The sequence below is a fragment of the Symphodus melops genome (assembly GCF_947650265.1).
Source record: "Symphodus melops genome assembly, chromosome: 5".
Lineage (NCBI taxonomy): Eukaryota > Metazoa > Chordata > Actinopteri > Labriformes > Labridae > Symphodus > Symphodus melops.
This window is the reverse complement of record NC_136695.1, coordinates 12,370,342-12,395,524: the sequence shown is the minus strand read 5'-3', so window position 1 is coordinate 12,395,524 and position 25,183 is coordinate 12,370,342. Positions and strand designations below refer to the sequence as shown.

The window sequence follows — 25,183 nt, the reverse complement described above, 5'->3', positions numbered from 1 at the left end:
GGACCGTGTTGACAATTCAAGTCTCTTGGTGTCGGGAGAACATACTGTACCTGTCCTCTCACCGCCTTGTGGCAGTCTTCCAATTCTACACAAAGAGAACCTGCAGTTACATGGAATACTAGGCCTACAAACAGTTAGCCTAACCCCCCATTACAATACTACAGTTCATTGCCACAGTGATGTACTGAAACATACTTACAGTATCCTGTGGTGCAGTATATAGTATATTCATACAGTAATTGTTGTCAACATTTACATACTATAATGTCAAAAAAGGTTATCTGTTCTCTTCTATAAATTGTCGGTCTATGGTGAACACAGTGAATCTACTGATGTTTGGTTGTACCCTTTGTCCGGCCTCCCTCATGCTCGTACTAAGAACATGGTCAATCAGAGTAGCTCTGATTTCATGAGATATTACTGTCCTTTATCTTGGCTGACCACCTCGACCACCTCGACCACCTCGCAAAATAAATGAATATATGCTACCAGGATACTTCAGTTTGATGGTTTTACAACATCAGCATCACGTTCATAGTTCCATTCTGGGTTTAAGATTATTCAAAGTTGTTCAAGGCTTTTTATTGCACTGGTAATTTACATGATCCTTTTTTCTTTTTTATTAACAATATTTTATAATCCAATTTCTCATATGAATCGAATAACAGCAAAGCATCTCCACTCAACATTACACCAGACTGTATAAAAGCAATGTTCACCTTCTTCACACACACAACATATAACTAAAAGACTACAATAAATACAAAGGTAGTAACAAATTATAAGTCCAAAGGCTTATTGCATTTAAAGAGACGCACACCAAAACGGAGCGTTGTGTGAACGGCTGGTTTCTTCAGGGTCACAAACCTCCTCTGGTGCTTGATTCATGTTATATTTCGACCACAGCGCAGATGTTTCATTTAAAGTTTGTAAAGGTGAAGAAGGGCTCTTTAAAGTGCACTCCTGTTGATCTTTAGAAGACTTCCCTGAATCCCAGAACTCATGGGTTTGTCATTTACAATTTCTTGTACTGATACTGTTAGCAGTATGACCCAATGACGATATCAATTGACGTATGAATTTATATTTAAAGGTTTAGATTTTAACAAAAGTAATGTTCATTACTTTTAAGCCTACATGTAAAGAACAGGAATGTGAGAAACTTTTTCCTGTTAAGAAAATAGAAGGAAGCAAAAAGAGACTGTTGAAACTTAAGAAATCTGTTTATTTGTGATTACATTTAGAGAGCTAGCCTCAAGATACCATGACTGCCCTGATGAGGTAATGAATTTGAAACCATAATGGACGTTATCTGTGCACAACTCGAAGATTCTTTCCTTCTCATTGAATAAGAAGTGGCGGCCCGCTCATAATGCTCTGGTTTGATCTCTCAGTTTGTGCATGGAAGCACTAGATGGCGACATTTACCTACGCATGGTCGGATAGAGTTGTTAAAGAAATGAAGAACGGATCACTTCTCTAGCCTGAAGTTATCTACCCAATATGTGCAAAATGTTCTCAGTTTTCTTTGATTTAGTGAAGTTTGTTTAAAAATGAATTTCAGATGATAAACATTTGTTTTCCTTTTTTTCTAGGAGTCTAATCTGGATTTGATGAAAGTGATAATCAACACTGTTACCTAACAGGACATGATATGGATAAGACGTTGATATCAGGACGGAAAGACATGAAGGACAAAGTGCCTGAAGATGACAGCGGTGGGAAAGAGCAGTCAGACGATGTGGAAATGGAGGAAAATAACGAAGAGTCGCCCAGTTTGACTGCTAAGGCCGATAAAGCAGAGGAGGAACTGACTGAGGGGCAGCACCCAGATTCTGTACCTGAAGAAGGTGACAGCCTTTGCTCTGTCTGTGGCTTCTTGGCCAAATGTCCACGATCACTGAAGATTCACTTTGCAAGGAAGCATGGAAAAAACTCAAAGAACACCAACAGAGCTGTAAAGCTGGCTGAGAAAAACGCTGCGAGTCCACCTGAAGCTCAACAGGAGGTAGACGCGGAAACAGAAAGTGCTGCTGAAGATAAACAAAACCAACGGTCTGAGCTTGTGACACAGAAATCAGTGGCCATTGACCTCAACACGAACACACAGAGCATTCCAGAAAAGGAAACTGTGTTAGACAAACAGCAGGCAGGACACGAGGAGGTGAGCCCAACCCAAGAAAGAAGATTAAGCAAGAGAACCCCAAAACCCAAACTGATATATTCCTGCAACTTCTGTGGGCAAGAGTTTCGAGACAAGGCCCCTTTAGAGGTGCATGTGCAGAGATACCACACCAAAGACGCCCCATTCACATGTAAGTATGATCCTTCCCCCCCTTCAGTCAAAGTAAAATCTAGCCTCGCACTGAGAGGAAGATTTGGTGTCAGCATGATATGAGAAAAATATGCAATGTGCACTCAATGAGATAAAGTGGTGTCAAAAAGATAGACAATTAAAGATGGTCATTTGCTAAATTCCATTTTGCATTTATACTGTTTTACACACTATTGTCTGAAGTTTTTGCGGAATAAAAAAAAAAAATATATAAATAAATAAATAAATCAGAAAGCAGTGTTGCCCCCTACTGGATTGGTGTCTATTAATCACAGGGTAGCAAATAGCTAGCTTGATCTTCATCTCAGACAGCATCAAGATGTTTTTTTTATTCATGCCCATTATACTCAGATCAAATGTTCACAAGCTGTACGAGAGACTTCTTTCCATAAAATAGTCATCCTTATTTATTGCAAATGTGCGTCTTTTTACATTGTGGTTATTGTGAATACTCATATCAGGCTACTTATGTAAGTAAGTAAGTAAGTAATTGCGCGGCCCTATCAGATGGTTCGATACATGTTGGAAAAAGAAATGATGCATTGAAATTCTGACAGACATTTTAGAGTCCAATGTTTATCACTTACAAGCATTTAAAATGTTTACATTTATATAATAATTGTTTTTAAGTCTTAGTCTGAAGTCTAATTGCAATTTTTTGCATTCATCATTTATTGTTGCGTTTACATTCTGAATGGAGTTGTTAAAATTGGCCTAAACGTGTTCATTTTGAAATGTCTTTTAGTTGAAACTGATGAGAACACGGACAAAGAAGAGAAAGCTGTGGATCCCGGCGTCACCGTGAAGGCAACGCCGACACGAGTGGCAGCCAAACGTTCCATCAACAGGTTTCAGGTGAAGTGTTCCAGCTGTGATTTTCGAGTCTCCAGCCCTGCATTGCTGGAGAGCCATGCAAGAGTGAAACACCTGGAGCAAAAGTGGCACCGCTGCAGACTGTGTAACTTTTTTTCTGCCACCTCTGAGTGGATGGAAGTTCACCTGTCTTCAGATAGCCACACTCAGCAACAGAAAGGGGACAACAGCGCTGAGCTCTCCCCGTTTGAAGCCTATGTTGAGTGTGTAAGCAGGGATGGTGCTGGTTTTACTGACGATGTCGCTCAATTGGCTGAGGGGGAAGTCGCTGCTACTGTAACGGAAGATCCAGAAACAGAAGAGGCGTCGGAGGCTACCAAAGCTGTGCCGGACGAGGAGGAAGACTCAGAACATTCACCTCCTAAAAAGAAAAGAGGAAGACCAAAGCATGGTTCCACTACCACTTGTGGATACTGTGGCCTCGTTGTGTCAAACGCTACCAACCTCAGTGTCCATGTCCGCCGCAAACACAGCAAGGAGTACGGCTATAGCTGCACACTGTGCAACTACAGCTGTGTGACCAAAGGTGACATGGATCGTCACTGTGTCACCAAGAAACACATTAAACGTGCAAAAGAGTGTACGAATAGGAACTTGGTTAACCACGACACAGGTGAATCACCGCCGGAACCCACAGCTACTGAAGCCCAGGAACCACATACGGCCCCGGAGATGGCCAATCAAGAGCAGGAATCTGACAACCCAGCCTCCAAAGAAAACAGTGGAGAAGAGCTGAGTCAGTCAGACGCAATCCCCACAGAAAGCAATTATGACTCTGTTAACGCCTGCAGTCATTGTGAATTTGTCGCTCAGTCAATCCCTTCCCTCCATCTTCACATTAAGAGAAAGCACACCAAAGATTTCGAGTACGTCTGTCTAGCGTGTAACTACTATGCTGTAACCAGCAGGGAAATGTCTCGCCATGCCAACACGGAGAAGCACAAACAGAAGAGCCAGAAATATCTGGAGCCAACAGGGAACGAGGGACAAAAGGCTTTGGTTCTTCCATTGAAGCTGCAGGAAGTCATCGGACTTGTGCGATCCAACTCGAACCCTGAATGTGATGAGTCTGAATCTGATGATGACAACCATGCAATGGAAACTCAGAGCACAACTGGCCCCGCTGTCACCACAGAGCCGGATGATGCTGTTGCCGGCGAAGCTCGCATTGAAGATAAGGAACAAGGAGCGAGTTGTGTTGAACCAGCCAACCAGACTGTTGAACATGAAGCATTGTCTGGACCCCAGGAGACACCAACAGAACCTCAGGCTGCACAGCAAGAGAGCCAAGAGGAAGGTGGTACACCAGCTGCCGATGAACAATTAACCTCAGATCTGATAAGAAATGCAAAACAGGAAAGTTTTCATTCAGATACACAAATATCCAAAGCCTTGACCTTTGATGCCTGCATTGTATCCCTGAAGGCCCTCGCTGAGCAGGAGCAGGCACTGCAGGAAGGTCTGGCTCTGGAAGGCCAGGCTGCTGTGGTTTGTTTGACTGGAGGCCCATCAGTGCCCAGCAGCATCCTTCTTACCGATTCTGCATACATCAAAAAGCTCAAACGCAAAGAAGCGAAAGTAGGAGGGGAAGCAAAAGGAAGTAGCTCGCGCATTCGCTGCGAGGATTGCGGTTTTATGGCCGACGGTATCAGCGGCCTAAACGTCCACATCTCGATGAAGCATCCAACCAAAGACAAGCATTTCCACTGCTTGGTGTGCGGCAAGTCGTTCTACACCGAAAGCAACCTGCACCAGCACCTGACCAGTGCTGCCCATCTCCGCAACGAGCAGAACAGCGTGGAGGAGCTACCCGAGGGGGGCGCCAGCTTCAAGTGCGTGAAATGCACGGACCGCTTCGAGTCTGAGCAGGATCTGTTCGTTCACATAAAGGAGAAACACGAGGAACTTCTGAGGGAGGTCAACAAGTACGTGTTGGAGGACACCGAGCAGATCAACCGCGAGCGAGAGGAGAATCAGGGCAGCGTGTGCAAATACTGCGGCAAGGTGTGCAGGAGCAGCAACTCCATGGCCTTCCTGGCACACATTCGGACTCACACCGGTATGTATCCCTCTTCTTTTTTTACTCTCACCCTCCTCCTCTTCTTCTCTGGGTAGCTTTCACCAGACTTGTGTAAGAACAATTCACAGATGTAACTCCTCATTTTATCTACCCTGGTAAAAGAAATAACTTAAGCAGAGCTCAGCATCAAAGGGTTTTTAACACTACATAACATCACAGTATTAAGAGGGAAGGTGAAAAACTATTTTTTTTGTCTTTTTTTTTCTTCAAAGACATATTTTTGGGGCTTTTATACCTCTATCTAAAAGACAAGACAGTTGACGGAGTCACAAATCAGTTAGCTAAGTTAAGGCACAGACACTCTAAGACTCGAGAATGACATTTGTATCATGAAATTGGAACTAACAATTCAATTAAATGCAATTTAACCAGAGGTGGTAACAAAAAAGTGCATGTTAAAGTAAGCATTTAAAGCATCGAAGCAAGTAGTTGTGTTAAAAAAGAGACAGACACAAATGAATCGCCTGATACTGCAGTAAAAGTGTAAAGGTACAAGTTCTGAAATGTACTTATCGTGTGAAAAATATTCCTCTTTCTGTTTGTTGTTCAAAGTTAAATGAACCTCTGGTCATATTTAAACAACTATTATCTTCAATTATTCTAACATCATTTGAAGAAAAAAAACTACAAATCACTTTTCCACCAATGTACACATCTGGGGAATGTCTACTTGTCTAAACCTGCTCGATGTTGTGATCACAGAAATCCCTTTTTTTTTATTTTATTTTTTAAGAAGTTTCTCTAAGTCGTATGTTTAAAAAAAAAAAAAAAATGTTTACGTTGTTTTCGTTATGGTTCATCAGTCAAGCGTGGAACACATCCATTGGATTTGGTCATGATGGCAAAATTATCAAAATAATCGATCATTCAATTTGCATGCTTTCAGGCTAAAAAATGGTCCTGCTAATAGCACAAAAGAACAGGTTAAAGTTTAGGGCTAATAGTATTGTGTGTTTCTTGTGAACATATATGTAGTAAAACCCAAAAACTCTCTCAAAGACTTTCCACTAGTAGGCCGTTTTTTGTTTTTAGGTCCTGCTCCGTTGAGTGGGCAGATGCAGCCTCCTCTTTGGCAGCTAATGCTAATGCTCAGGCTACTATCTAATGCAGCCAGGTAATCGCAGTTTCAGTGAAGGTGAAGGTAAAGACTGATTGAGCTTCAGACCAGCAGGAGAGACGCTAATGGACCCCCCGATTGGGATTCCCTGAGCAACGCTTGGTCAAAGACAAGTGCGACTCATAATTGATGTGTCCATTACCAAGACTCAGTTGTAATTATAGTCAATAAGTCTCTGTAAATGTGTTAAAGCTTAGGCTAAAAGCATTGGAGGTCCAAAGAGAGGTGGGCTAATAATTTAAAATAATCAATGCAGACGTATTCAAACCCTTTAATTTCCCTTGTGTCTGTACGTCCATGTTTGTGCGTGTGTGTGTGTGTGTGTGAGCACTTGTACGCCCCGCTGTGTGTTTGTGTGTGTGTGTGTGTGTGTGTGTGTGTGTGTGTGTGTGTGTCAGCCTTCATGGCTAGCTGATTATGCTCAATCCATTAAGATTTATCTTGTCATTTATAATGCAAAGCAGACCGGTGTTGGCCAGGGTTTCGGCTGGGTATCGTCCAGCAGGTTAAGAACACAGGGTGCTCCATTACTTTCCCCTGACCATGTGTATTAATTGCTTTTAAAATCAGCTTAATGCAAGAACGAGATGTGAGGGCGCCATCAATAAACGCCCTTCTCTGCCTTCTTTGCTTCAACCCCCTTTTCAGCCTCAACTTTAATGGGGTTGTAATTGAAGTCCAGGCTCTGTGCTTACAATGTCTGAGCATGATAGCATGTATAGAAGTGGGCGATGGAATAGGATAGATTTCATTAGAGGTGACTGTGTGGAAAAAGTCTCGTTAGAAACCTCAGCGGTGTCGGTGTCCTCTCCGATCACATGAAACCGTGTGCTGCTTCACCTGACTTTTATAACACTACATTAAAATGTGTTTGTTGTCCTTTTGAAAAACCGAGGGATAGTTTCAATTGTACGCAGCGTGGACATTTTCTCTCATAGTATACATGGCCTGTGTGCCGATCCTGCAGGTTGTCTACTGCTAAAGTCCGACTGCTTCAAGCTGTAAGCATTGGAGGTGAAATCCCGATGATTAATGTAGTGCTACCACTTTCTTCTTATTAACGATTACTCTACATGTATTCCTAATTTATAACCCGGTGTCATATTTCTTGAGTTTTGAGGTCACTTACTTAGTGTTACTTAAGAAAATGAAAGCTGTGACTCTGAGGTCCCAACAGATGGCTCCAAGTCAAGGACACACTCTGCATTTTTTTTTTTTTTAGGTTTACCTCTTTTTATTCGATTGAGTTATGACTTTGATTACGAGATTACTCCACTTTTATCTTTGCTGTTTCTTTTTTTCCCCTTTTTTTTATGCAGAGCACCTATTTCTCTTCATTTTGACAACATATGCCTGAAGCGATTATTGCTAAATTCCCTCATTATAGTGAATTATTCACATTTTTCTGTGGTGGTCATTTATTCTTGGATGTTTGTTTGTTGGGCTCTTTTTTTGGGGCTGCCTGGTGGTGGTGTTTGGGGGGGGGGGGCCTGCCTGCCTGCCAGATCCTGAGCTGGGAGCACGTCCAGATCCTTTTAATTAAGACCTCATTTTTATTCACTTGATTAATCAGTGAAATCAGGAGACGGTGGTGGGTGGCTGCACACAGATTTGTCAATTTGTCCCTTAAAGGAAATACACACACACACACACACACACACACACACACACACACACACACACACACACACACACACACACACACACACACACACATGCTAGCATTTTGCCAACGAGGCTACAGCTGGAATTTGCATTCAGAGGTAAATTGGTCACTTTTTCACTGGAGGGAGCCGTCCGATCTCAGACTGAGCCTGAAAGAAATAGACGCACATGCGTGGCTTTACACATTCACAAACAGGATTTGCAAATAAGTTACATGTAAAACTACTGGACCAATCCACTGGATTGCATAAAAATTTCAATACAACTTAGATGTCTGCGGGCCTTTGATGAAGACGTTTCTAACACCACTTCAGTTCTCTTTGATCATGTGTAGAAGCATTTAAAAGCACACCGAACATCGAGGGGGGGGAAAAAAACATTTCACATGAAAACATCGTCTCCCTGGGCGACGCTGTGATAACAAACCTCATGAACTGATTTTGTGTAAATTATATAAAAATCCTTCAGATTTTAGAACATGCATAGTCAAATGGGCAAAGGAGTCAAACGCTTAAAACGGTTCCACAGGTGTTTGAAGGATGGATGATGGTTTGATGATTTACCTACACGAGTCCTTTACTCGCCGTCTTCATCACTTGTAATGACTGCATGGAATTCTAAAGACTAAAAAAGGTAGAAAAGCAGATGGAGACAAGCATGAGAAGGTGAAAGACTCAAAGTGATGGTATCAAACCAAATAAGATTTGATCGCTATGCAGCCGTTGTACTAAGCCACCATGAGAAAGCTTTTCAACAGGAAATCCCAAATCACCCAATCACAGCGCCCGACAAATGTGACTGTGGAAAGATGCATAAAAACAGCTCGAGATTCAATCGCTGTTTACCCATGCAAGCGCCTCTTGCCCCCCCTGTGGTCACTGAGCAGAAGTAGAGCCCCGTTTTCATCAAGCGCTTCAGTTTCGCTGGTCTCGGTACGGCACGCAGTTTGTGGAGTTTCCATAGACTAAAGCCGGGAAAGATCACTAAACACTGCAGCCTGTTGATTCGTCGAAAGAATGGTCACTTCCCGCCTGACAGCAGCAACACAACCCTGCCGTAAATACACAGTCGATTGTTTATTCGTCTGTATTTCACAGCCTTCTCTGGAAAAAAAGCTGAATTGTGTTTTGTAACAAAGAGTCACGTGCGAGTTTCAGAGTAGATGAAGCGCTCCATTTCTTCCAACGTTGGTTTTGTTTGTGTCGCGTGTTTCTCCTTTTTTGAATTTATTAGTGGGTTAGCGATTAGCTGCTGTCACGTGACGCACGTGGGCTATAGGCTGTGGAAACGCAAACAGGATCTGGCTTTACCGAACCAATGAATATTGGAATCCCTTCACTGACGATACCTTCCTTTGTGTTTGACCCTCCTCTCTCCTCTCTCCTTCTCCTCCCCTCTGGTATATTTGCCAGCTGTGTTTTGTGCTGACACACATTACTGAAGTTTGTAGTAAAAGTAGAACTACATTAACCACAGTTGTGATGTAATGTAACGTGGCTCTGGTCTGTTGCTCTTCTGTTTCACAGTAACAAACATTTTGTCTGGATACCTGCCGTATGTGTGACATCTAATGCTTTCTTAAACGACGCTTACCTTGAGACTAGTCGAGATGGTGTCGGCCTGTGGCTTAAAGTGGGACACTTTGTGTGCAAACTGTGTCTGTCAGCTTTTAAAAAAACATAATAATACTAATACTGCAAACATGATCATACATAAAGTTTTAAAAAAATAAAATGATCATGTTGTTTGATCTTACTCGGAATCTGAGAATTAAAGCCAAGGATACGATCAGTGCGTGTGTGCGTGTGTGCGTGTGTGCGTGTGTGTGTGTGTGTGTGTGTGTGTGTGTGTGTGTGTGTGTGTGTGTGTGTGTGTGTGTGTGTGTGTGTGTGTGTGTGTGTGTGTGTGTGTGTGTGTGTGTGTGTGTGTGTGTGTGTGTGTGTGTGTGTGTGTGTGTGTGTGTGTGTGTGTGTGTGTGTGTGTGTGTGTGTGTGTGTGTGTGTGTGTGTGTGTGTGTGTGTGTGTGTGTGCGCGCGCGCGTGCGTGCGTGCGTGTGAAACATTGCAAGAGGCTCCTCTCTCTCCTCTCAGGAAATGAATTAGTCATTCCCTGTCTCATCTGGGATGTGAGGGAGCCACATCGCCCCTGTGTGGATGGCAATATTAATTTAACATGACACCGCATTGATGGTCAATTTCAGTTTGGCGGAGGCTGTTTAAGTGGAGTGGTGGAGTATTAATGTGATAAGATGTGAGAACTGAGGGACGTTACATCTCTCTCCTCTCTGCCATGTCTCATACTCAGCCAGCCATCTGGACAAATCAGCTCCCCACACGCCTCGCTCTCACCTCAACTTTAGGTTGTGTGTGTGTGTGCGTGTTTGTATGTGTGAGTGAGAAAGAGCGGGAACGATTGTCTCTCCTTCTGTTTGTCCATGGGTGATTATGTCTTGTGAATTTAATGCACATGCAGAGGTGTGAGGTGGGGTTCTGCATCTCGATGTAGGTATTGGTAGGTGCGAAGGTGGGTGTGGTGTGAGTGTGTACGTCTGTCTTTTTGCTTAGTGTGGGTCTTGATGATTGTGTTGTGTGATTTATTTATTTTTAAAATTATTTTTAAGTTTGTTGCAAAAGTGTCTGCACGTTAAGCTGTGAAGTTTGTGGTCATGTATAGATATTTAAACTGTTTGTTTGCTGTTTTAGTCCTTGTGTATGCAGCTTTTTTTTGTTGGCTACGTGTAGTGATTTGTGTGTGTGTGTGTGCGTGTGTTTGTGTGTGTGTGTGTGTGTGTGTGTGTGTGTGTCTGTGTGTGAGTGGTACATTGCAGGGACTTGTGAAATGAAGAGGCTGGCATTGCCGTTGCCCATGTGCGGACCCCCCTGCGCCCTCCCTCTCGCCCCCCTGTGTTTATGGGTCTTGTTAGCCCAGGCTTGCCTTTCAATCTTCGTTACGGGCTTAAAATTCGATGTGTCGTACTTCCAGCTCACAGCAAGTGAACCGTGTATGAACGAATTAGTAATCTACACAAAGTGCTTAATCAAATCAGCGGCTGCCCCTGGAATGAATATTGTAGATCGTCTTGGGATATTCATTGCGATAGGGGCGAGATCTTGCTCAAAGATGCGTGTGTGGATAGCAGATCAAAACAGGCTGCCACATGCTGGCCTAATTCTGGACAGCCAAACAAAGTATCGCCGCTTCCTTCTGCAAATGCACTTTTTTTTTTTATTTGTGGGAAGACGTTCAAGGTTTAAAGAATAATTTGTCTGACTGTAGAGTTTGAAGATGAACCCCGACTTTCTCTTACGTGTATAAACCTGAAAGAGTCGTGTTGTAATTTGGAAAGCATCCAGTCCCGTCTTTTAACTCCAGCTTGTGGTTGTTTGTGCGTCACCGACGGCGGCGGAATCAGCCCTCCCTGCTCTGCTGTTAAATGACGGATCGCAGGCACAGGCTCTGCCACTCTCTCAAGCGCTACCCCGCCCTCTGGACTTATTAATGACAATAATTAGGGAGAAACCTCCCTGCGAAGCCCGCCAGAGTGATTAGCGCTTTAATGATGGAATAGGAGGTAGTGAGCGCACACAGAATTGATTTACGTATTTGCCCTGACCTTTGGAATCCAATTTACGCATCCAGAGGCAAAGGAAAGAGTAGGTAAGAGATGAAGGCGAGTGACAAGGATGGATCGAGAGTGGCACTCAGTGCTACTGTTAGTTTTCAGCGAAGTCATCTGCTTTTATGTTGACGCTGTGTTGATACCACAGAACTAAAAACAAACTAAAACATGCTTAAAAATGATCACAACTGTCAAATCCCATTCCTGCTGGGATTGTCTCTTTCAGCCATCTTTTTTTATTGATATGACCCGTTCCTTTATTGACGTGTGATATTTTCTAATATGACTTTCCGTATTGTTTGACAGGATCGAAGCCCTTCATGTGTAAGATCTGCAACTTTGCGACCGCTCAGCTGGGAGACGCCAGGAACCACGTGAAGAGACACCTCGGCATGAGAGAGTACAAGTGTGACATCTGTGGGTGAGTGACAAGAGAGAGAAGACTTTTTAATACATACAACGACAAGAGCAACAAATGAGTGGGTTTAATAAGATTAAAGGAGCAGTATGTTACTCTGACACCTAGTGTTTATTATGTGTACTGCAGTCCAAATTCTAAACATTGTCGCCCCCCTTCTGCCGTCGAGTCGCTGTGCACTCTGACTCTTCCGTGTTTAAATGCCTCTGCATCATGAAACCTTTCTGTACTCAAACCTGTCTCCATTTAAAAAAAAAACAAACAAACAAACAAAAAAACATCTCCAATATGTATTCTGGTTTTACCACGTTCCTGGTCACGGAGGCCTGTTAGGTCTGATAGGAATCAGTTTGCTTGCCCGGTTTCATCGCTGTATACACACATCGGTTTTCCTCTTTACTGAGGAGCGAGGGGGGAGAAAAAACCCCGGCCTCAAACACAAACCATTCAGCACTGGAATGGAAGCTGAAGAGGAGGACGTGCTGGGCTGCTGCTTTGTTGACGGAGAAGTCGGCACTTTAACGTCGCATGTTTCCTTAACATCTGATGAAGATACAATAAGGTCTTTTTATGATTTAATCCAGTAAATATCTTCATTAATGCACCTTTAACGCCTTGTTTCCACGTGTCTAATCTTCAGGTAAAGCTATTTGGATAAACTTTGATTATTTAAATTTTTTTTGTCAAAGGTTGCAGGTGTACTTTTCACTCAGTAACATTCACCTACAAGTTTAACTTTAGGTTGTATGTGTGTAACTATGAGTCCATTAAATACTCCGAAGAGCTGGATCACAGTTATAACCCCCACTACCTTGTACCCCCTACATACAGACCATATGTTGTGTTCAGTCCCGTGGTAGACCTCCTCACTGCCGCACCGTGTTCAAATGGACGTGTTAAGCTGTTTGACATGCAGCCGGGGGAATAGAGTAAATTGTGGGATTTTCCAGCTTTGTGCCACTAAAGGCTCACTCGGCTCACTAAAGATGAAGACATATGCCCAGTTATTAGTTTCTCCCTCCGTGTAATTCTGTGTAAACTGTTCCATTTAGTTCAGTCGCCGGCCGATTGTTGTTCTTCTGAAAGCCGGGCAGAGCAAAAAAAAAAAAAAGTGTATTTGCTCCAGCCGATGTTGGCAAACATATTAGAGCGGGAGCAAACAAGCTTCGGTTTTAAGCCCAGCTTCTCCTTTAATGAGAGGAAAGGCTAATGTTTCACAAGCCCTCCAGCTGAAAACCCTCTTCTCCCAAGTGCTGCAAATATGTTGAGCTGTGACCAAGTGACTGGCTTCACACACACACACACACACACACACACACACACACACACACACACACACACACACTGCTTACAGAACCGTTCTCCAATATGCCTTTAAATGGGACCACTAAATACAGCTCCTGCTTTCACAAATCATGCAGACGGAGGAGCTGTGTGCTGCCAGTGCCAGCCGCCGGTGACAAATCGGCCCTGTGTGTGCTTTCAGTGCTGACTGATCACCAGACCGCCGCCGCTCTTGACTAAAGAGCAGCAAACACAAAGAAACCTCCAGAAACACCCTCATTAAGGCCAGAGTCATACATACACATAGCCTGCTCCCCTTCCCAAACTCTCCTCGTTTGATGATATGCCCTTAACCTGAATCTAAAGCAGGTTACTAATGGATGACCGGCTTTCAGGTGTAATGTGTAAAGTGTGATTATAGCGCCATTAAGTTCTGCATTATCCCGCAGATGCTAATGACGGGGGCCACAATTGAGGAAACTAAAAAAAGTTTTTTTTTCTGGATTTTTTTTGTTTACACACATTAATCTTTTAAATGAACAGGGCGCTATTTGTCGGGGCTGCTTTTTTAACTATGTGAAATGCGTGCTTCATTCGTTCATTCCAGGCTAACAGACTCTCTGGCCTCCATGGGGCATCAAGTTTTGTGGCTTCAGTTTCTTCCTGTGTTGTTTGGACTCTCGATTCAGCATATTGCTTCTGTGTGTGCGTGTTTTTTTGTTTTTTTTTAACTTTTGTAACCTTCCTTTAAGAAAAAAACCCAAAACAACCAAAACTTCCCCTCAACCATCGATTTCTGTGTTTCTCTTGTTAAACCGAAACCCGACTAGAAGATAACCTCGGCTCTGACACCGCGGATGTGCTGCACATTAGCCGTCCAAATCACTTTAGTTTCAGCTCAACGCTGCTCTGTTATCTTCTCAGGAACGTCGAGGGGGGGGGCGGTGGTACTTGTTGATAGTTAAAGATCATATTGTTGTGGCATTTAATTAACAAATGCAAATGCAAGGCCAGGACAGATTGAAACCCTTCGACCAAACTGCCAATCACACCTGAGCGGGCTGCTCAGCGCCTCGCTCGTCATCAGTAAGACTTCCTCCGTGTTCTGTTTCTTCCTTCCACTTTGTCTCACTCCCACCAGACCATCTGTTTGTCTCTGTTTTCTACCTGCCTGTTTAGCCTACATTGTGCCTTCATTTTAAAAAAGAAAACAGTCTGATCTGTCTTAATTTGCCTATAAAGAACTCTTAAAGTGCAAAAACAGCAGAAAAAAAAAAGAAAAACACAAATTGGCTGTTAGCATGCGAGATAAGATTTCTCATATTTAATTGGTTAAAAAAAAAATAAATCCTCCAGTATGTGAGGCGGCAGATTGTTGCGGCTCCTCCCGGCGTGTTTTGTCCACAGTGGGGCCTCGGCCACTTAATGAGCCTCCTCCTCCTCCTCCTTTCCTCCATCATCTCACAGAAAAAGGGCCTGGATTCAGCATTTCCACCCTGCCGCTCTTTCGTCCTCCCCGAAGATGCAACGGACATCCAGTGCTGTTGTAGGTGTTAAATTATGCATAAACAGAGTAAATGCTTTGAGGCATTGGTTTAATATCTCAGTCCCGGCCTTAGAAGTATTAACACTATCATGGTGGACAGAGATGGTCCTCTTGTGGACGGCCGTTTTATGATTATAGGTCATAAGCTGCCCGTTTCCAAGTGTCACTTCAGGAATTTGAACAAAACTTAAAAAACCTTTTTTTTTTCTTTTTCTTTCTTCACAACACAAAAAGTTTTAAAGTCCGTCTCCTCCGCCGAGGCTGCTTTGTGTTTTCAACTCGCTCCCTTCTTCTCTCAGTTTTCTTGGTGTTGGAAGGAGTATATATATATATATATATATATATAGTCATGATTTCATGTTGGTTGTTGTGTGCGTCTGCGTGTGTGATTTGACTGTTAACAGGATGGGGCTGGCTCATGTCAGGCTTTTTATGCCCCCCCCCCCTTGTGAGATTGTCTGGTCTGTTCCCAGAATAGCCCATCAGTTCCGCCCTGCGTGGCTCATCCGCTGTAATGTGCCTTAATGCCCGGGCCCGTATGAGTAGTGTGAGGCCTGGCAATGACAGTGGAGGCGCATCTTAGCTCGCTGCTTATCCAGAGAAAGCCGTCACTTAACTCAACCCCTCCATTGTCTATCCACACCCCTCTCCTTCTCCCCTGACGTGATTCTCTATAATCCTCCAACAGATTCTGGTTAGAACTCCCTGAGAACTATTTTTATGTATTTTTTTTTTTCTTCTCTCCCTTCCTCCCATTTAAACATTAATGGTTGTTGCAGATGAAGAGAGGGATCCCTATGAGGATGATTATAATGTCACTCCACTGATCTCCCGCCGCCCTGAAATAATTGTACATCATCGCTTCATAACGTGTCAGAGGGACACGTTGGTGGCGTGCAATTAAAACCGCAGAATATAATACAGCAAATTACTGCCTGTCAGGCCTATGAACAACACAGTCGGTATTTGAGTTACACTTAATCATCACGTACATTAGCGATTTTCACTAAGATCCCCCCCCCCACCCCCCCCCGCGCTTCATACAGAGACGCACACACTGCTCCTTACAGGCTGAGGGATTGTGCCTGCCTGTGATACAACAGCTCCAGGGTCGTTTTTTTTTTTGCATTCGTGTTAAAGTTAGAATTTTTTTTTTTTAAAGCGTGCAATGTCCTGTAGGACTTAGCCGTGTTTGACTTAGAGTGTGTGCATCATGTGTTGGCAGCAACTGGAAGCAGAACATCCGGATTAATGAGCGCCAAAACAAAGACGTAAACGTGAATTGTCATCCTCCAACCGCTTAGATTCAATCAGGCTTTAGTGTTTAAATATTTCATTAGTTCTTTTTTTATCAACCTCCAAGATGTCTGTAAATATGTGATTGGAGGCTTCTAAGGTCACCAGTTTGATTGTCTGAAGACCAACCAATCAGTTCTGTCTTTGATCACCTGAACCTCCATATTTTTGTGTGCTAGAAGTCGGTGAGCTGGCTTGCCCCCGCGTGTTTGTGCATCCTTTAACTTCCATTTAAAGAAATGAGTGTCACTGATTTTATTTAGTGTTTCATACTCCCCCCCCCCCCCCCTTCTTTCCTTGTTTTGATCAAACATATCTCTGGGCACTTTAGACACAGAGCCCTGTCCTTTCTGTCTCAAAGAGATCGATCACTTTTTACTGTTTCAGACGTTTAACAGTTTTGTGTCTGAGGACACAAAACTCTCCTTGTCAGTCAGCAAAGTCCCCTTCGCCAAAATAAACACATTTTGCTCTGATGCGTTTAACTAAATTTAGTGTGCCATTATAGAAAATGAAATAAGTAACGCTAAAGGTCATTTGGAAAATAATGCAGAAAGGCTGGTCTTGGAAAGGTTAAGTATGTGACGGAGCTGCTCTGATGATAACGAGGGCTGCGTATGGCTCGCAGTGCTCGCCATTCTGGTTTGACTCGCCACTCTGCGATTGCTCTTTATGACCGAGACAGCTTTACAGCCCGTTACCCCCCATAACACGATAAAGCGCAGCATAATGGATTGGATGTGTTTAGTAGCCTTGGGCTGATGTTTGTAAAATTAATGTTTTTTGCAATAGAAACACACTCATGCACAGGCAAACATGCACACACACACAGAGAGAGAAAGAAAGAAAGAAGGAGGAAAAAGAGAGGAGAGAGAGAAATCAATTCTGGACAGCCTCCATGTATCAGTATAAATCCAGCAGAGTACAGTTTTACACTTTTTACACTTGTTTTGGAGCCAGACTGTCAAAGTTTATTTCCTCCAAGAGTGGCGTGTCCGTGCAGAATTCTCTCAGCTGAGATGGCAAACCAAACATACAGCTTCATTAGTCGAGTCTGAAAAAAACAGAGCCGGGTACTCATCAGAACGCCGATGAATGCTATTAAATTTGTGTTGCAAATTAAACAAAGCAGAAATACTTCAGGGACAATGAATACAAATCTGTTTGTTCACCCAGTCTCGTGTTTGTGAAAAGACTCTTTGAAGTGCTTGAATGGGACCCCACTCAGCATCTCCAAGTTCGACACCCAAAGAGAGAAATCCCTGTCAGCAGATCAGTCCTATTAGGTTTTAATAACAATCTCATAATCTTTAGTGGGCCCAGAACAGCAGCCTGGGGGGTGGGGTGGGGGTGGGGGGGCTTCGTAATCAAAGCTTTTCACTTTATTCAAAGACAAACAAAAACAAAGCATTTGCTAATAGCAAAATCAGTAGTTAAGCTGGGGAGCTAACACAGCACATAGCCTTATGATAGTAAGTTATGCCGCTCTTGAGGCTCGTCTTAGTTAAGAGGCTATTGTCTGCACCTTCCTTTTAAAAGAATTAAACTTCTTGTGGCCTCAGCTTTTCTCTGCTTTTTATCACTTGCTTTTTTCCTTTTTTTTTTTTAAATCTCTAGCTACAAGTAAAACTTCCAAGACCCTATCTTGATCAAATTTCTACACTTCTAAAAAAAAAAAAAAAAAAAAAAAAAAAAAAGATTGAAATCAGCTTACAAAGGTGGACGTGGCTTCCATTCACTGAAGAATCACGAGCAAAGTTTGCACCCTTCATCACACACCAGGTCCCCACAAAAGAAGTTCAACCTTTATTCTTTAAAGAAGTCCAATTATTTAAAAAAAAAAAAAAAAAAATGTCGCTGAACAATCCATTTTTAAAAGCGCTAATCGTGTCGCAGGTATATTGTTGGGGGGGGGCGGGGAAAGGGGGGGAAATTAATGAGTGATTAACAGCAGCAATTAAAAGATGAAGAGGACGGCAGATGAAAAAAGGGCTGTAATTAAAATATCAGTCCTCTCATTGTCAGAAGTGCGAGTGTCATCCATTGTGCACTTATTAAAAAGCTGGGTGGAGGGGAAGGAGCACATGTGCTTAATTCAAGAAGCCCAAAGTGTCTGGTAATCTGCCCGTGGATGGAGCTGGAAAAAGGCCGTAACTCACGTTTAAGTGTTGGGGCCGTGTCATTGGAGGTTCACAGTCATGCATTTCTGTGTTGACACCCATCGGGGCAAGGGAGATTTGGCAGTCAGGAGTAATTTAACTTAATTAATGGGATGCATATTTGATGGAGGAATAAAATATCCCGGCTCAGCAAAGTGGAAAAAGGGGAAAGATTTAGTGGGAGTTAGAGGTGGAGGGGAGAGTAATTTGTGCATTCAGTTACCGGCTGCTTGAGAGACAGAGAGAGAGAGAGAGAGAGAGACAGAGAGAGAGAGAGAGAAAGTAAGAGTGGGTTGGAGCTGATAAAGATGGCAACTGAGGGGAGAGGAGGGAAGGAGGGAAGGGGAGGATGAGAGATGGATGGTTGACACAAAGCTGAGCTGATGTGTAGAGGGGAATGGGCTGTCCCTCCTTTGAGAGGGCCATCAGACTGACAACGCTTGATTTAATTGATATCCGGACCGAGCTCTTCCTCAGCGCAAACAGACACATTACACTGGTTTGCAAACTTGTAGCGGAGCTGCCGGCTGCCAACGGCCTTCTTAATATTCATGAGGGGGGGGGGGCTTTTAAGGGTGTACGGCAACGCTTTCCTCCCTCCACCGCCGCCCCACTCTCCTACATGCCTTTACTACTAACACACACACACACACACACACACACACACACACACACACACACACACACACTTTACCTTTCCCTCCACACACTCGCAAGCAGACGCGCAAACCTGCTGCCTCTCGCAGACAAACCTGTGGCCTGACGAAAAAAAAAAAAAAAAAGCTGTCACGCCGCTCTTAATCTCCCCTGGCACTTTTTAATTGACTTCCTGTAGGTATAGATTATTTTCATGGCGAGTCTGCCGCCGAGATGTTTGATACCGTCCCGGAGACTGGCATCTGGGATGTTTGTAGCTCGCCGGAGATGACGCCGCTATCTCTCTCTCTCTCTCTCTCTCTCTCTCTCTCTCTCTCTCTCTCTCTCCTTCTACATCTTCCACTCACTCTCTGTGTGATGGCCAGACTTGTTGGGGGAACAGGGGAGAGGTAAAATGCAATCAGTCATTGCCATCATCATAATTGAGCTGATGTACCTGCTGGGAGTGCTGAGGAAACGTTGGCTTGAGTGGAGGGGAGGCTCTTTGTGTCTGTCTGGAGCTGGAGGTGGCATTAGAGCAATAAACAGCCGGGCAGGTATCGGCCTGCGACTCAAACTGGATGTCAACCAGTCTGTGCTGCCAAATCCACTTGATGGATATAATATAGCTTGTTTGATTGTAGACTCTATCAGAGGTAGAGATAATCCACACTGTACACCAGAGGGGAGGGGAGGGGGGGGGATCGATACAGCAAAGTGGTGATATTTTGTGTGGAGATGTTTTATTGTCTCATGGCCCCTGTGTATTCATGTTTTTTATTCTATTCAAAGCAAACCTTAAAAGCATTTTTAATTGATGAAGGGGGTTTGCACAATTCATGTTGAACAAGTTTCATTGGTGAAAAATTCATGCTGGAGTCGATTAGACTGAAATAGCAGCAGTTCAGATAGTGAGGTGCGTGCAGACTTTGATCCCAGTGTTAGTCAGTCTGCTTGACTCTTTTTGTGTAGAAGTCAGATGAATAGACAACGTAGTCTATCACCCTCCAATCAGTTCTTGATTTCGTTGAACTTTGTGGACATGAAAACAAAAAGTGAAATCGCAGTATATCGGATCTCATTCTCAGCATTTTGCCGAACGTTTAAACAACAATCACAATGATTTTTGCCTCGTGGGGCCTCCGGTGAGTCGCTGCATGTCTGCAGGTAATGAAACAGGAAGATTTATGAAATGATGCAGGATTATGATTTGATAAGTAAATGCATCATTTATTTTTCTATATGCCAATCACTCACTGAGCTTTAAAGGTGATGACATAGTTCTTTCCTAACAAGGGTTTTCCCAATAGCAGAATTTAGAACTCTGATAACAGTAACACTGACACCTTATCAACACCAAGGCAACGAAAACCCCCCCCAGAAAACAAGTCCTAGACACCTGATATTGGCCTAACCTATATATATATTTATATATATATTAATGAAAAAAAACCTCTGTCATACTGATACTATCAATCGTTAAAATAACAGAGGTCGTACTGTTTTTAAAAGAGTTGCTATCGGAAAGCATCAACGTGTCAGAAATGACAAGCTCATCCCTAACGCAGCCTGAAGATGAGCAGACGCAGCTCGGGTTGGAACAGGAGACGAGTCTGTGAAACAAAGCAGTTTGAATAAACAAAGAAAGTAAAGCACAATTGTAAGAGCTTAAAAAAAAGCAGGTCAAGAATCCAACTGTGAGATTATAACAAGTTCAAAGTCCACTGTCCCATTGTTGTGTCGACGTCTTTTGTCTCCGTAACTAAAAACAACCCCAGAAGGGAACACTTTGTCTTTGTAAGTTTTCTGATATTTTGGCCTCGAAAATGGTGACACGTACAAGTTTGGAGATACTGGCACAAACTCGTCTGCTGTCAGTGGCTCCAGTCCAGAAACAAATCTAGTTAGTGATAGAAGACTTTGGATCCAAATGACTGCTCTCACTTTGTGTATCACATGTGGTGTGGCCCACACATGCTCATACCAGGCACAGAAGCAAAACCGGGGCGTCCTCCCACACAACCAAGTCTATTACCACACAAACACAGTGCTGCCTTTATATCCCCATCAAAGACTGTAAACAGACACCACTGACCTCACATCCTTCTTGTGGTTAAAGCTCTGTGGGTTCAACCAGGAACAAAAAGTGCAAATCTCATCGGCTACCAAGTGAGCACATCCTTGGACTTTTATGTTCACGAGCAATCAAAGCTGCAGCTTTGAAACAAGTTGCATTAAATGTCTACGCTCCTGTTTTTTTTTTTTTTTTTTTTAAATCCTCACATTGTCTTTGCGTCGTCGTCGAGTGTCCTCGTGAAGTTTTGTGCCCGCTCTCTCGTCGTCCATCATTTAAGCGGCCTGATATCGTACGATTGAGATGATTCTGAGATTTATGAAGTGATATTGACCACTGTCTATGCGAAACGGATAATAAGCCGTGATGAATGGGTGACATTAGTGATGAAATTACATCAACCTTAACAGGCTATTGTATTAACACACCTAGCCTGATCCCACTCCTCCCCGCTGCCCGTTTAATTGATTAATTGCTGACATGGATGGATGAGGGGTTGCGGGTCCTGAATCGGTGGCTGATTGCTAGTCAACCATAAACAGGAGCAGCCACAGTGGGCCCTCAAGGGCAATATTCATGCTCCCCAACCTTATGGTGATTCCTTATCCAGCTCTGACAAGAGGAAAAATATTCGGCCATAAAAAGGCTGGTATCACCGTGCTGACATATAAAGCCCTCCGTCACTCCCTCTCTCTCTCTCTCTCTCGCTAGCTCGCTCTCTCGCTCTCTGCTCGCCTGTGCTGCATCTCCTTTAGCTCTCAGACGCTCAGCACACCCGTCGGACTCTGAAATCACCCATCCTCCTCTGCATGTGTAGCTACAGTCCCTCAGGTAGCCCCAGCTTTAAATATGAGCAAATAATGGCGCAGTGAGTGATGCTGCCTGTGTCCTTGACTGGGATCCTCCGTGTGCTATATCCACATCTCACTGTCTCCGAACCCCCACGGGACGCATAAAACACCCCCGTAGAAAAACTCCCAAGGCTTGTTGGTGGCACGCTTTGGATGGATGCAGGGATGCAGAAAGTCTTTGTGTGTGTGTTTATGCAAGTGTGTAAGGGGGTGGAGGGGGGAGGAGGGGGGGGCGCGCTACATAATAATGTTTATACTGCTGTGTGTTTAATGAGAGGGGCACTGTGTCCACTTTAATGTGTTTGCATTTCAGATGCGGTGCAACAAAGTTATTAAATAGTTATACGGCGTATCACATCTCTTTTATGCCTTACTGTTTGTTTGCCAGCTTCGTCCGTGGCCCTGCGAGCCGATGTTGGATGTGGCGGTGGAAGAGGTTTGCATATTTTTTTTTTTTTTTCTCTGCGAGCGCCACTAAAATCTTCTCAGCGGCGCGGTTTGCCACCGATTCTGCCCAAGTTCAGGACAGCGGGGTGTATGTGGAGGGTAATTCATTTGAGTGTAAAGATGGTGACAATTGGTCCTGGGGGTGGGGAGGGGGGGGGGAGTTGTGCACCGCTCATAATGGCCTGCAGGAAAGAGGAGTGGACATGTGGCCCTGAAAAGAAGAAGACGCTACTTTTGCACCCTCGAAAACACTGCGCCACGTTAACCCACGTGTGACACCCAGCCCCTCGGAACCGAGGCACAGGTCTGAACCCCTGCATCCGGCCGTGAAAACGCTGACGCATCGATTACCCTCGCAGGGAAAAAACAAGCGTGAGCGTGATGAGGAGGAGCGTGCCGTGTGAAACGGGGAGCATTTATTCATTTATTCTGTTTATTCAGCAAAACAACCAGAGGTCAGGATTATGCTGCAACACTGATAGCCCGGTGTCTTTAACAGTTACATTTCAAATTAGGGGGTTCACTCTGCCCACTTTATGGTCACTTCAAAGCCTGGCCTGCCTGCTAAATCCAAGCCCCCCCCCCCCACCACCACCCCACCCTTAGGCGAAATGTGATTACTGAGACTTTTAAAGGCTAAACAAGCTTCAAGAAGAGTCCGAAAAGAAACTAATTTGTTTCTTTGAATCCAGTTTGATGCTCACAGAAACACTCGCTGGCGTTGTTTATTTGCAGTCTCTTTATCGGCCATTAGATGGCGCCATTCAACTTGCCAGGAAGCCCCGTCGCAGGCTTGATTTGTGCTGTTCCTGCCTGGTGTGTGGTATATGTAGAGCTCATCTCTCTGGATGAATGGAACACAATTAAGATTACATTCATTTGTCGAAAGTTTCCCTTCAATCCTCACATCTTCCAAGCGTCTATTCAGCGAACCGATGTTTGTCAGTTTGAATTAAATTACAACTTCGATGACAGCTGTCCAGATTTGTGGAAATGTCAGAACTTGACGAATGTAAGGGGAAACTTTGTCGGTGGCGTTTTTAGATTACAAGCAAATGAATGAACCCTGCAGGAAGATGGATTTTATTCTTTTCACCCACACACTGCTAGCCCAAAGTAAAACTTGGAAAAGTAGAAAATGTCTTCCCGTGTCTTCGGCGAGATGTCGGACTCCACAGCGGCATGAAGGTGCAGTTGTAAATGAGCGGAGTTGGAGGCTGGGCTTGTAGCGTTCAGAGGGGTGTCCCTGCCGGTGCTGCTTTAACTAGGACAAGCCTCTCTATAGCGGCGGACCTCAGGGGCCGATCAGCAGGTCTCAGGAGAGGCTCCCCGCACCGCCGTCTAACCAGGCCTGTCACGAGGGGGGGGCTGATGTCGGGGCTGCCAGGATGTTGGTGTTGTGGGTGTTGTGGGTGGGTGGGGGGGGGGCTGACATGCCGAGAGGGCAATTACAGCAAGGACAAAGACTACACAGTGATAAGTCCCCACAGCACCCTAATGAAGAGAGCAGGTTAGCCTGTTAAGAGGACTGGGGGAAATGAGCGCGGCCTCAGTGCGTGTTTGTTTGTGCGTCTGTGTGTTTAACCTACCCGAGGAGGATACATTTTCTGAGGTCATGTTGCTACCATGCTCGCTAACCTCACTGACTGATGCCTTCCCGAGCCGGTGTGTCTCCCCCCCCACCCCCACCTCACAGAGGAAAAAAAGCAAACAACGAGGTGAAATTGGAAACCAGTGCATCTTCAGGAATGGTATTCCTGTGGCTGTGTGTAGTGAGGAAAAAAGTCCCAACGCAAGCTATTAATGAAATGAAATCTTTAAAAAAAATCACGCCTTCGGTGGGTAATTGTTGCACATTACCCCATCTACAATTTGTTTTTATCACACCACTTAATGATTTTTTTTTTTTTTTTTTTTAATAATATCCCACTTAAAAATTCAGTGCATTATATCCCACAATCCATACGTGAATTAAATTGATGAGTCTGGAGGTCAGCAGTTGTAGGAAATGTATTCAAGGGATGAGAAAGTTAAAGAAAAAGGAAACACAAAAGAAAATGAAAACGGGAAAGAAATCATTTCCAGAGAGGGATTAACCGCTTTCCTCTTTTGGTCACTTTTTTTTTTTTCTTTTTCTTTTTTGCATTTCCTGCCTGGATGTGATTAAAGCCAGATCATGTTATCAGGCAACAGATCCCAGATGCACCAACATTTGCTTCTTCTTCTTCTTCTTCTTCTTCTTCTTCTCCTTCTCCCTACTTCTTCCGTTTTCTTCTAACCTTTTATTTTGCACTTCTTCTTCTTCTTCTGTTTTTTTGTTTTGTTTATTTTGGCGGCAAAGAGAGATGGTTTGTACCTGATACTGCTGCGTTGGCACACCCGTCTGGGATCAGATAAGAGAGCCTCTGGAGCGGTGCTTATTCAAATCAGTGCATGTTCACAGTGAATAGGAGCAGGTAAAGGCAATAAGATACAATGTGATAACCTTTGTGGAGAGAACGGTTTTACACTCACAGCTCGGCTACACTCCATGAGGGATTTTCAGCACAGCCTAATTGATTTGCTTTATCCTGATTTAACTACAAAAAAATAAAATAAAAATCGTCTTTGCACTTGTGCAACTTGGAGCGGATGTTCGACGAGTTTCAGTTATGTGATGCATTAAAGTGATTTAATGGTTTCGCTTTTTTTATTGCTTTGTCAATTGATCGGCTTTTCAACCTCCTCATTGACCGGGTGCCACTGCTGTTTTCGCTCTAATCGTAAGTGTGTGTGTGTGTGTG

At 43.8% G+C, this 25,183-nt stretch overlaps 1 protein-coding gene across 1 annotated transcript in view; it reads left to right on the top strand.

The window, feature by feature from the left end:
* Positions 1-1,887: 1,887 nt before the first annotated feature.
* The window catches only part of znf407 (zinc finger protein 407), a gene marked incomplete at its 5' end in the record, with an annotated part of 100,330 nt that continues 77,034 nt past the window's right edge, over positions 1,888-25,183 (top strand). The window contains 4 exons of the mRNA XM_079342773.1: positions 1,888-1,957; positions 2,082-2,315; positions 3,081-5,267; positions 11,996-12,110. Of these exons, the coding sequence (XP_079198899.1) occupies positions 1,888-1,957; positions 2,082-2,315; positions 3,081-5,267; positions 11,996-12,110 (2,606 nt within the window). The remainder of the gene's footprint in view (positions 1,958-2,081; positions 2,316-3,080; positions 5,268-11,995; positions 12,111-25,183) is intronic.